The sequence below is a fragment of the Daktulosphaira vitifoliae genome, unplaced genomic scaffold (genome assembly GCF_025091365.1).
Source record: "Daktulosphaira vitifoliae isolate Bord-2020 unplaced genomic scaffold, ASM2509136v1 Scaffold_1, whole genome shotgun sequence".
In the NCBI taxonomy this organism is placed as follows: domain Eukaryota; kingdom Metazoa; phylum Arthropoda; class Insecta; order Hemiptera; family Phylloxeridae; genus Daktulosphaira; species Daktulosphaira vitifoliae.
Genome location: NW_026099572.1, coordinates 11,464,901 through 11,477,770, shown reverse-complemented (window position 1 = coordinate 11,477,770; position 12,870 = coordinate 11,464,901). Strand labels below are relative to the sequence as shown.

The 12,870-nt window shown below is 27.8% G+C and overlaps 1 protein-coding gene across 1 annotated transcript in view; it reads right to left on the bottom strand.

The window, feature by feature from the left end:
- Positions 1-12,291, bottom strand: part of LOC126893987 (serine-rich adhesin for platelets) — a 30,920-nt gene extending 18,629 nt beyond the window's left edge. Inside the window, exons 1-3 of the mRNA XM_050664595.1 lie at positions 12,019-12,291; positions 2,346-2,887; positions 1,319-1,735 (exon numbers count right to left, since the gene is read on the bottom strand). Of these exons, the coding sequence (XP_050520552.1) occupies positions 1,319-1,735; positions 2,346-2,863 (935 nt within the window). The 5' untranslated portion in view covers positions 2,864-2,887; positions 12,019-12,291. The remainder of the gene's footprint in view (positions 1-1,318; positions 1,736-2,345; positions 2,888-12,018) is intronic.
- Between the last annotated feature and the right edge of the window lie 579 nt (positions 12,292-12,870).

The following is a 12,870-nucleotide window of genomic DNA, read 5'->3' as shown; positions in this document are numbered from 1 at the left end:
TAATAGTACAACTATCAATTACTTTTACTAATAATAATAATTTTATAAAACACTAAATATTAATAGAATTTAAATTAAATTTAATGTGCCTCATTATTGACGAGTATGCAAACAAATATAAAATACTGCATGAGTAATTGCAGTTTTAAGGGGCACTTCTTAGCAATTAACATTAACTACTATTATAAAAGTTCATGCCCAATATTACAAAAGAAGTTTTTTTAATAAATATAATGAGCTCTTTATAATGTTAATTATTTTGATTAGATATATTATTTGAATAATTATTTTGAAAATAAGAAGATTTATTAAGGACACTGAAGAAGTCATATAAAAGAGTACTACATTACACAAACAATATTTATTTTTCAAAAAGAACATTTTTTTTACAAGTGGTGCAACGTTTCCATGCGTTTTTAATAATTCACGTGTCTAATATAAAAACTTCCAGAGCTAGGTTCTATTTTTTTAACTACTTATTTTTAAGTCATTTTATTGGATTACTATGTAAGTTCAGTGTAATATACACGCAGGCTTGTTAAATTATTCAAATATTAAATACTATTTAAATTTGTTTTTGAATACTTTTAGATAAATGTATTTTAAATACTTTTGGAACGTATTTCTAATAAGAATATTAAGTATTTTTTTTTAGTAACAAACATTTATTATACTGACTTAGCCATTTTTATTCTTTAAATAATAAAAATTAGAATTTTTGTCAACAAATAAGCAGAATATTTTGTGATATTCTTTCTTTGTATTTGATATATTATTATAAATAGGCTATTAACAAGAAATGGGTTCGCTCTAAGTATGACACGGCCAGCAAAAGTGCGAATTGACCAGCTCCATTTTATATTAAAAATGAGTTTGGGGAAAATGACCAAGTTGACACCCACCAAAAGACGGCCCTCTGCATTGCCTAGTAGTACCCCGATTGAACAGGTATTCTGTGGAAGCAATGCCATTTTAACAAGACTTATAATTCAAATAAAAAATGAATGATGAATTTTGAGAATGTCATATTTTTAAAATGCATCAAATATTATAAAGAACATAATCTTTTAAATTAAATCACTTGTGAGTGAATTAGTTATAAGAATATTATATTTTACAAATATTAATAACTGAAGTACTAATTTTTTTTTCATGACGCTTTATGTCAAGTTCGCCCACAATATAATTTTTAAATTATTTATGATGTAATAATTATCCAACAATATAAAAGGATATTTCGATTTTATCATTCATAAATATTAATTAATTTTAAATGTCAATGCGTTACAAAGATTAATAATTTACAGTGTGCGCTTACACAAACTTCATAATTTCGGTGTCGCAAACATTTTGTTCTTGTTCATTTTTGTGAACATAATCAACAAGTTCGGGTGGCAGTCTATAAGAAGGAGGTGGCGGTTCTGTAGGTAAAGGTGGAGGTGGTGGGGGTGGTTTTTTCTTTGGGCGAACTTCTTTGCGGGGCAGAGGTTTGGGAGGCATTCGATGGTTTTCCTCAGCAACAGCCACCAACTTTTCATAGAGACCCACATCGTCACCGATAGCTGCGCTTGACGAGAATTCCCGTTCCAACTGCATGAAAGGTTCAAGCACTCTGTCCAAAACACAGTTTTTGGATGGGTCGTTATCTGGCATCTTGTATGTTGGACATTTGGACACCACGGTAGACACACTGCTATTTGTATCATCCGACTCGGATTCTCCATGGTAAACAAACCTAAAATGTATGCAGTATGTTATTCCTGTGTTAATATCATAAAGGTACCAAAATAATAAATTAAAATTCAATAATTTTTACTTTTATTAAAATTGTTGACACAATAAATAACTCAAAATCTAGCTCCAGACCAATATTAAAATAAAATGAGGACAAAATTAAAGTATTCAGTTGGCGCATACTAACGATTTTGTATTAGTACTCGACTAGGTCAGTTACTTGATTTGAATTGTTTTCTCAAATATTTCCTCCATAATTAAACACGTGCATCAGATATAGTTTCATCATATTAAAAAACTTTTACTGCAAATTAACTAAGCGTGTAAATATTTAAGCAATATTTGTAAAAAAAAAACTCTAAATGGTAGCTTTGCAATAATCAAATTGAAAACAATACTCATTGTTCGTGGATCGTAACGAGAAGTGGTCATCTATTGTAAAAATAAATTATCATTTTTCTAAACAGGTTCCGTATGAATACCGACTAATTACAAAGGCATTAATTATTATTTGGCGCCAATTGAGTACCTTGTTGAAACTTATCAATTTTTACTAGATTCGTGATCAAAATAGCAGTAATAGCAATAAAAACAGAATAATATCAACAAACCTCTCTACAGCGTTTGTGTAGATGGACGAAGCTATAGGGGCTGGTTCGGGTTTCTTCTGTTTTCGAGGGGGTACAGGCGGGGGAGCTTTGACTGCAAATCTGCCGTCGACCATATGAAGCTTGACGACCAAGCCGGACTCTTTGAGACATCGGACACAATCGTCGCGACTCATACGGTTGACGGGACGATCATTGATCCGTATAATTTCATCTCCGGGGGCGAGTGCACCCCAAGATGCCTGGGTTCGTGATGCCGGACTACCATCAGCGCAGGACTGTACGAATAACCGATTGCAAGTTTCCACCCCGTCAAACTGCAACCCGAATCCAAGCCGCTCGCCGGGTAGGCGATAAACTAATACTTCTTCGGCTGTTGGCTGTTGCAATTCCTGGTACGTTTCCTGGGCGTTTTCGCCAATTGATAAAACAGTGACAAAAGTATCGTCGGCTCGCGATGAACGGACACCATCCACTTTGACAACAGTGACGAAATCCTTGGCGCCCGTGGCAGTGGCCATGATTCACCTAAGCAGCTGGCAGTCCTGCAAACAAACCAACCGGTTATACCGTTAGAATAAGCTATACATGGGCGTTTATTTGCAGATATTAATCCAAGTCCGAGATATGTATGTTATGTGATATATATATATATATGTTCGAGATATCTCGATGTACTGTTTTTATAGGTCGACCGCCGAAGAAACGGTTCTATGCTTTTTGTTTACAAATAATAAAAGTATAATAATTACATACTCTAATATTTTAAGCGTTTGCATAGTGAACACATTAAACGTAGCGATTAAAAGTGTGAAATAATAATTATAGTGAAAGTACATGATAGTAAAAATCAAACGTTAACATGTAATAATTGCAATTTTAATAACAGTAAATTATGTTCGGTTATTGTTTGCTGAGACCAATGACATGCATATCTAGGTTTGTGTGCTTGTCTAATAGCCCTTAATAGTTCTTACAATTTATAATTTCTTTACCAGTTCTAATTGTAGATATGTATAAAATCGTCCAGAGAAAATATATATTTATACGAGAAAACTACAACGAAAATAGAGTTTAAATTTAAAAAAAAAATGCATTCAAGACATAATTTAAGCATACGAGTATTTTGGATAGATCTTTAAACACAATATATATATATATTTATATTTGTGCATATTTATTTTACGGGCGACTTAATTTTCTAATTAGGTTTAGTTAACCGGACGGAACAGTAATGACACACTTCTGCTAATAATAAATATTAATCATTAATGATATCAGTAAAAGTTATTTGCTATTTTATTAAAAAAGCGACCAAAGAATCGTAAGTAATATACATAAAATACATTCACATGTATAATGTAATATTTATTGTGTTTGGTAAAATCTGTAAACAAAACCATCAATTTTATTGCTTTTCTAAAAGAACTAATTAGTTAACGCACAGAAAATCCGATTTAAATTATAACAAAGAGTTAGGTGGAAAAAATATATTTTTTATGACCGTTTATGAACAATTGGAATTAATAGGTAAATCATTAAAATTCCAAGGTATTCACCAACTAGGCTCTCGTGTTTTATCTCAACAACACGCGCAGAGTAAAATTTAAATGTTCTTCGTCAAAAAGTTAATTTCTCTATTTATTTTTAGCCGAGTCATATAACAACAATTGACATTTTTTTCATTCGTATCTAAGCAAGGTAAATAGTCACACTACGTTCTCATGCTTCAAAAAATAATTTCGTTTTACACATATCACACCCTCTCTACCAGTAGATAATTTAATAAAGAAAACAATGAAATTCAAATATAAACTGAACTAGTTATTAATTTTAATATAAAATCATACTACAATATAATACAAATAACTAATACCAACTACAAATTCCTTCAATTTATTTTATTGTTAAAAACAACAGAGTAATGTACATTTTTGATAATGTAATATAGATCAATTTCGAAGAAATAGAGAAATGCATAACCCAATGGAAAATGGAATCCATATAACGGAACCAATATATTTGTATCCGATGATTAATGTCAGTACAAAAAAAAAGATAGCATGATACTCATTTTTTTTGTTGTGCAAGAAATTAATCCAAAAATTTATGTTGATTTCCCTTTTCTTTTGGGCATCAAAAAATGGTTAAACAAATCAATTTTTAAATGTAATTAATTATTGCCCTTATTAATTACATTATATGTTGATTTAAGGGTTTTTAAGATTTTGTGTGTTATTAATATGTCAGATATTTACATAAAGAAATTATTGAAAAGGATCAATGCATTCAAAAATTATATGTTATGTGATCAAGTTATTAGCTATTACTTAAAGCGGTTTTTTGTTCAAGATTCTATTCATTAGGATTTTTAACTGTATATTTTCACGGTTGTTAACTATGCACACACACACGCTTGGATAATTATAAAATGTAAAGAGAATAATATTAAAAATGGGCAAGACTAATTCGATATAATTAAACTATACTTGCGAAAATATAAATCTAAACAGTATTAAAAAACAATCTAAATCAATGTATAAAAAAACAAAAGTGATAGTAGCTTAACAAGAAAAAAATCCTGTTTTACACTTCCTTTGAAATGAAAAGCTTTTCATGATAATTTAGTAAGCCGTCAACTTTTTCTCTCGAAGTGATATTTTTGTTAGTTCTTTAAATTAATTAGCAAAAAAAATATTAAAAATAAAACTTTCTCAGAAAATAAATTTTGGTCCCAACACTAGTGGCAAACATTAACATTAATTTATAATTATCATTGTGGCTAGGAATTATATGCATTTATAAATTTTGTTTGAGGTACTTTGAAAGGGCTCCAAATTTATACAACTTTGTCATAGGACTGTATGGTAGCAATATATAATATTATTATCAATGATATTCTTTACAGAGGTAATGACCAGTAAAATGGATTATTATTGTAAGAATAATAATTCAGTAAGAAACAAAAGTATAGCTTTAAAATTCTTTAAATATTTAAAAAATCGTAGACCATACTAAACCTAACCGTATTAACATAATATAGATTAAAAGATAACAATCAAAGGGATATGTAAACGAAATTTGACACAAAATGTTTGGGTAATTTAATTTAATTTCTTCTTTTCTTAAAATTTTTTTTTATAAATTATACGTAATTTTCATAATTGTTGGAATTTTGCGACAAAATTAGAGGGCTATGCTAATTTCGACTTTCAGCTTTCGCCTTTAAAAGGCTTATTATTCTATAATTAAAACGTCAATGGAGCAGTTTATTTTTGTATATACTCGAGTGTTTAATAGAATAATTATCTGACTAGTTCAGCATGAAGAGCGGTTATTATAAACTTCCCTACACATAATCTAAATAAAACAAATGCGATTTATGAATGTGTATGACGATAAAGCTAACTTGTTTGAGAATATTAAATTATAATACTCATTTCGACGAAAACAACATCTGCTGACAACACGTTATTGTACAAATAAAATTTTAATTTCCAACGTTACAAATAAATGTAGAATACTTTGATTTCTATTTCGAACTCTAGTAAAAAAGTTAATTATATTTTTATAGTTAAGCACATATATTTCAGATTATCGATGTTAATTATTTTTTAAGTAGATATCTAAAGCAGAATAAAATTTATCCACTTTAATTTGATATTAACAATTTTTTTTAATAAATACTTCGATGGTGAATTTTACTAAAATATTGTTATTGAAACAATATTCAATTCATAATAAAATTTTATCTATTTACTTTGTGATGTATGATGTTATTTTTTAAAATAATTTAAACCATTAAAGTACTAGCTTAGTCATGATCGAAGTTTATCGATTAATAATTATTTAGAACAGCAGAAATGATGTCAAATAATATAAAAAAATTACATAGTCTTTTTATGGTTGGTTTATTAAATGTATAAGTTAATATGTTGAGTTTAAAAATTAATTAACCAAAAAAAAAATATATAATACTATATTACTTTGGTTTATTAAAGATTGGATATCATTTGACATAGTGTTATAAGAGTAAACAAAAACAAGAAGATATAATAATAAAAATCACGATAATATTTATTTAAATGAAACAAGGGGTGTGTATATAGAGACTTAAAAGGCATAAACTCCATCTAACTCAAACTTGTACGACCACCACATTTTTATCAACTATGTTACTTTCAGATGGATTTTGAGCAAAAAAAAAAATAATAATAATAAAAAAATATTATTATCAAAGAATTTCCTTAGCCCTTTCTTGAATATTTTTTTCTACATAAGCACCCAAAATGAAAAATAAGTTTGTTAAAGGTTAAATCTTATAGAAAATAATATTAACTCAAGATTTTTGAGTGATTATTAAGAAAATTATATGTACTTCAGGAATTCATTATACTGTCTAAATAAATTCACACTTAAAAAAATGTGTGAATATTCACATGTGTAATGGAAGTTATTAACAAATACGATGTATGGAAATTTTTAATATCTAGCAATTAAATAATTATTTTTGTAAAGAAATTTTTGACACTTCATGTCAAAGATTTCACTATTTTTATGTAAAATTAAAATAATCTTAATGTTTATTAAATTTTTTGTATATTTCTTAATGTAGCCAAAAATAAAATAATTATATATAATCATTTTTCCATGTTAAGACTATATTTTTAAGTGATTGTATACTTTGGTTGAATAAAATTTTGTATTATTCTGATACAAATAAAAATTTACTCAAACACATTTGTAAACCTCTTTTAAATTTAACAAAAAAACATACGCTATTTTATTGTTTTTTTATCACGCATTGCACGCATGCTTCAGTATTAGTAACCCATATTTGCTATTTGCAAATATGGGCTCTATTTATAGCTTAACTGATTATTATAACATGATTATTAATAAGTTTAAATAATTTTAACATTGTGAATTATTTGTAATATAGCTATAAACGTTCTCACGCTAAAACATTCTAGATACATGTAATACACTGTGAATTTGGGCTGTCCTGAGATAGTTGTTGGTGAATAAGTATTAACAATAATTATGGCTATAGTCAAATGTACCGTTCATTGCGGATGGTTTTAATAAAAACAACACTCTAAAACGCGTTTCTGGTTTATTCGCATTCGCTTTATTATAACTATGAATCAATCTGCTTTATTACCTACTATATATTAGCTAAATTTTATATGTAATACACTAACACACGGAGAAAATGTGACAGATAACTTTTAAGTTATTCCAAATTAATTATATATTTAAATAAATACACCACGTGTTTGTAACAAGTTTTTTTGAGTGCAGCTATTACTACTTCTAAGTTTCCTTTCTTTTGATTGACTAACCAATTTTTTTTACATTATTAGTATAAATCAAAGAGCTCATTGACAAAATTGGCCTATAGGATTTATAAGCTAAACACACATCAAAGAAAAATTCGTAGGATCTCTATCAAAAAATTTAAATAGTAAGTATTTTATTTCGAGAACCTAAAATCCCAAAAAAATGATAACACAAACCTTAAATTTGTAAATAAACAGATAAGTACAATGGAGCCGTACTCCTTTAATTAAAATCTAAACTATACGTCTAAAAATATAATATATTTATATTATGTTGCAATATCTTATATTGAAACCAGCACATTAGTCAAATTTTTTTGTTTAGTTTATTCCTAGTAATCAGTTTTAATTTATTTATGTAACAAATATTTAAATTATCTTATTATTATACTTCATGTAATCACCAAAAATTCTCTTAATTATAAAATAAATTTTTTTATTCAAAATTCAATAAATTCTGGATTTTTTATAATCGAGAAAGTTAAAGAAAAGTCTATACACAATTAATTACATTTTGTCATGCTAAATAGTAGTAGCATATATTATACAACTATATATTTAATAAGGAAGTTTTTCACCAATCATATTACATAAATTTTACATTTTATTAAAAGTGTAATGTTTCTTTTAGTTAATTAGGTCCTGGCTAACCAATTTACAAGTATAGAACTAATTAAAAAAAAATTGCTGAAACTTTTAGAATGATTATGCACATTGATTTACTCTGTAAAATTTCGTAACAAGGTACAGGTTTTACAAAAAATATTATTAAATTTCTTCGATCAGTAATATCTTATTTTTAATTTCACCACTTATTTATTTTTCAAAAATATACGATTTTTTTCGCGAACGAAAAGTTTTCAAGAGTAATTAAGCAACTGGTGTATTTTTGAAAGGGGGAATTAAATTAAAAACTACGAATTTACCATTCGATTTGTGATTTTAGATCATAAAAAAAAAGTAAATTTAATACTATTACTGATGATCTAATATTTCAAAACTTCATAATATCTGATCTAATATATCTGTATTATAATAAAATTAATAATATAATTTTTAAGCAATGTATCAAACTCAACATTATTGCGGCCTTATAAAATTATAGCTTAATGTCATTAGAATTTCTATTACATTTTAACTTTTGAGGATGAATAATTATTTTTTATATTATATATTTTGTTTCGATTTAATTAAAATAAAAAATTTGAACTATAATTTGACCCCTGATAATCAATCACTTGGCAGTATTATCGACACCTTTCACCCTAAGTGAAAGTAGTTAAAATATATTTTAATGTTTAATTACAGAATTTTCAAAATAACATTGACTGATTGATTAGAAATTTCTTTTACTATACATTATCATAGAGGGCTGTTGAAGTCTCCAAGTATTTTGTAAACATATTATGCATGTTAATATATACAGTATATTATAACTTTTACGATTATAATATTAAATGAGTAGTGTAGAAATCATAGATTTTAAGTATATACACAGTACTGGATATCACTCAATCTCACAGATCAATCAATAGTACAAACTTGATTCCATGGATCAGATTTTAGCGTTTTATTTAATTAAAATTTTTAGAAAATTATTCATTAATAGTCATAACTATTAATGTTATGAATTGTTATTTTATCACCATGGTCGTTGTATATTTAGGGTTCGAATTGTCAAAATTGATGAAGTAACTAAGTATAATAAATTTAATAATAATTTGTAATTATGTTATTATAGTTAATTACAATCAATGAAATAATTATTTTTATAAACTTACACACAATATTATTTAGTTCCATGTTGAGTATGAAAATATTAAATCGTTTGAAATGTGGGTATTTAACTACACGGATTGACAATGAAATGTAAAGTATAAGTACATTATCTAGACGCATATCTATACAATTTGTAATCGCATTGTGCGTTTAATTACGTCTCATGTAATCAATAACTAATTACTTGTATAGCCAAAATTATACAGATACTTCGCAGTACACGTACAATTTTAGCACAGTTATATTTATTTTCAAAACTTAAAATTTACAGTTTTGGCTAGATACACTAGATTACATTTTATTCCATTGTATCTCAAACATCCACCAAAATTAACAGTTGTTTATTTTTTTTTTTTTTTGTAATGCTTCAACAATTTCAACAACTTGTATATAAATAAATAATAAGTGTTATTCTATATTTTTCAAAAATGTTACTCAATTTTAATGAGTTTTTAACCTCGAACTATTGTTACAAAAAATTACTAAAATTATAATTTGATTACATTTTGCCAGATGATGTAGAAATCGCTTCTTAACTATTGTATTATATATGTGTAAAAAACAATGATAAATTTATCATAGTTACACGTACATCTCAATATGTACATGTGGAGTGATTAAGGAACCACCTATTAAGAGGTATGATTATATTTTACTAATATATTTATACTAGACTATCTTTAAAGTAACACATTAACACAAATATAACGCTGCACTCCGTTCACACAATAGAGTACAAGAAACGCATAACTTAATAATATGGTAAAGCTGACCCGGATGCATGTTTGCCTTAGGGTTACGCCGAAAAGATCTGACTGCGACTGTAAAAGCGATTTTTTATCAAATGTAACGCACGGTCATTACCTTCACCACCTACACGTGTTTACTTTACGTTCCTGCTCAACTACGATTTCATTTCATTTTATGTCCTTAATTCTTCTAACAAAACTATATTTAATAGAATTGAATCTGTAATTTTACTTATTCATGTCAATAAAAAATCAATTTGGTCAATGTAGTAGCTTAAAATTTCACACATAAAACTGCTTAGCATAAACTTTTTCAGGCGAAATGTTTGAGCAGTTTGAATAATCCACGAATTTAACTGACAAATAGCTCATTGATTATAAACGTCAACCTGCAGTCGATTTCTCATATTAAAAAATCTTGGAACGATATTTTAAATAAAAATAGTACACTTCAAAAACTTAAATTTTATATAGGTTAAAAATTTCGGACTTCCGGAATATCTTTTACATGCATGGGTGTCTCTTTCAAGTACTTCGTGTACTTAGGTTTATCTTTGGATTTTCACAAATAGTATACCCATAGAAAGCTCTAGTACATTCTATTTAAATTTTATTAGGATCAATGTTTTTTTAATAAGTTATAGAAATTATCAAATACAGAAATAATATATTGGAAATGAATTTTTTTACAATAGTATAATTTTGATACATTTTTAAAATTTCTAATATTGAAAGAATTCGGTGATATTAGGTTCATCTGAATAACAATCGGGTTCTTTTTGCGCATAGACCGGAAAAACTGACAATTTTTATGGACAGACATAAAAAAGGCGCACACCATCACAAAACCAATACCTTTTCAGCTACGATAGAAGCTAAAAATAAAGACATAAAATAAAATAAGTTGGTAATAATTTATTTTATAAATAACAAAATAACACTAGTATATTGTTGTCTAATCACTCAAAACCATAAAACGCGTAAGTATAGTATGGTTTTTATCAAATATTTTCAAAGTATTAAAATTTACGAAAAAAATCACATATTTTTCAGTAGGTTACCTCAAATACATATTTTACGAGATCAAATGATACATTCACTGTGTCCGTCATATTTATTAGAACTCTACATGTTTACTAGCCTCATTTTTTTGTGAATAAAATAGCATTGGAAATCAACAACTTAGACGTCCACAATAAATAGCTAAAAACGATTATTCTATATCGGTCGATAACTCAATAAATTAAACATTGAACAGCGCTAATCTAAAGCGACACAGCAAAACTTAAATCTGTTCGCATTTTTTTAAGTGAAAGTACATGGCATACGAGCTTTCGATCAAACAAACCTGACGCTTCTCTTTATGGTCACTTTTTATTTTAATCCGGTCGCTATAAAAACAAGATTCGCGCACACAATGATAATTGTATATGATTACTGTTGTTTCTATTGTATGAAAAATAAATACTTCTCGACATTCTCTCCTGAAGAATACATGAAATTTGATAATGGATTATTTCGTTATTATGATCATGTACACGTGAAAAGGTAAGTGGTGCGCCAATGATTAAATGCGTTTGATGCATCTTATTTACTAGTATACTGGAAACATTAGCCCGCAAGGTCGACGGCAGAATAATATTCAGCGAACATTGGCCAATGAACCCAGAGATAAATAGATTTAACGATTAAAAAATAAAATCTAAATTCTTTTGTTACAAAGACGATAAATAACATCGAATCGACATTACCATAAAAATAATAACTAATGACAATATATTATTAATAATCGTTATTATTACTCACTAATCGACGGGCAGCCGAAGTGGTAGAATATAGCAGTCCTGACAGAAGACACACTGAACGCAACACATAATGTTTAAGATTTATCAAACACAAAACTGAATTTAAATGATTTTATAAATTAGACACTAATATTGAATTTCGTATCCATAATTGAGAAGTTTCAGTTGATCATTGTCACTGTATCGAACGTTACTATACCGTAATTGATTTAGTAGCGGTTGCACGTGTTACACGCACGACGGTCGAGATGCTGACTAACCAGTAACCAGACCCAGTAACCGTCGACCAGCAACGGTGTTGTACGGGCGCAACAGAATCGGGTCGCCGCACAACAACCGCCTCCCCCGCATACCCTACCATTAGTAACCAACAACGGACCGGTCTTCTTTTTCTTCTCCTTCCGCTCAATAAAAAATAACATTGGTCATTACCTACTACAATAATGCGTTAAAATATCTGATTTTCCAGACACGTCATTGTGTTCAAAAGGTTATAATTAGGGTGGGAACTTTATGCATTTATAATATTTGTTTGGACTACTTTCGAGACATCAAACTCCATGAAATTTTATCATACGTTTATACAATACCACAGGAACTTTTTTGTTTTAGGGGGAGTGATCATCTCCCCACGACCACCCGCCAAACTAAAACCCTCATTATTATACATTTATTAGTATTAAGACAAATACAAACGAATATCATCATTGATGTACTGGGGACGACTAAAATAAATTTTATAAATATATTAAGTCCCGAATGCTAGTTATAATATATATTAAAAATATATTTGTAAAAACTAAAAATTATCGTGCAGATGTAAGAGATGTTGAAAATTAAAGGGATTAATTTA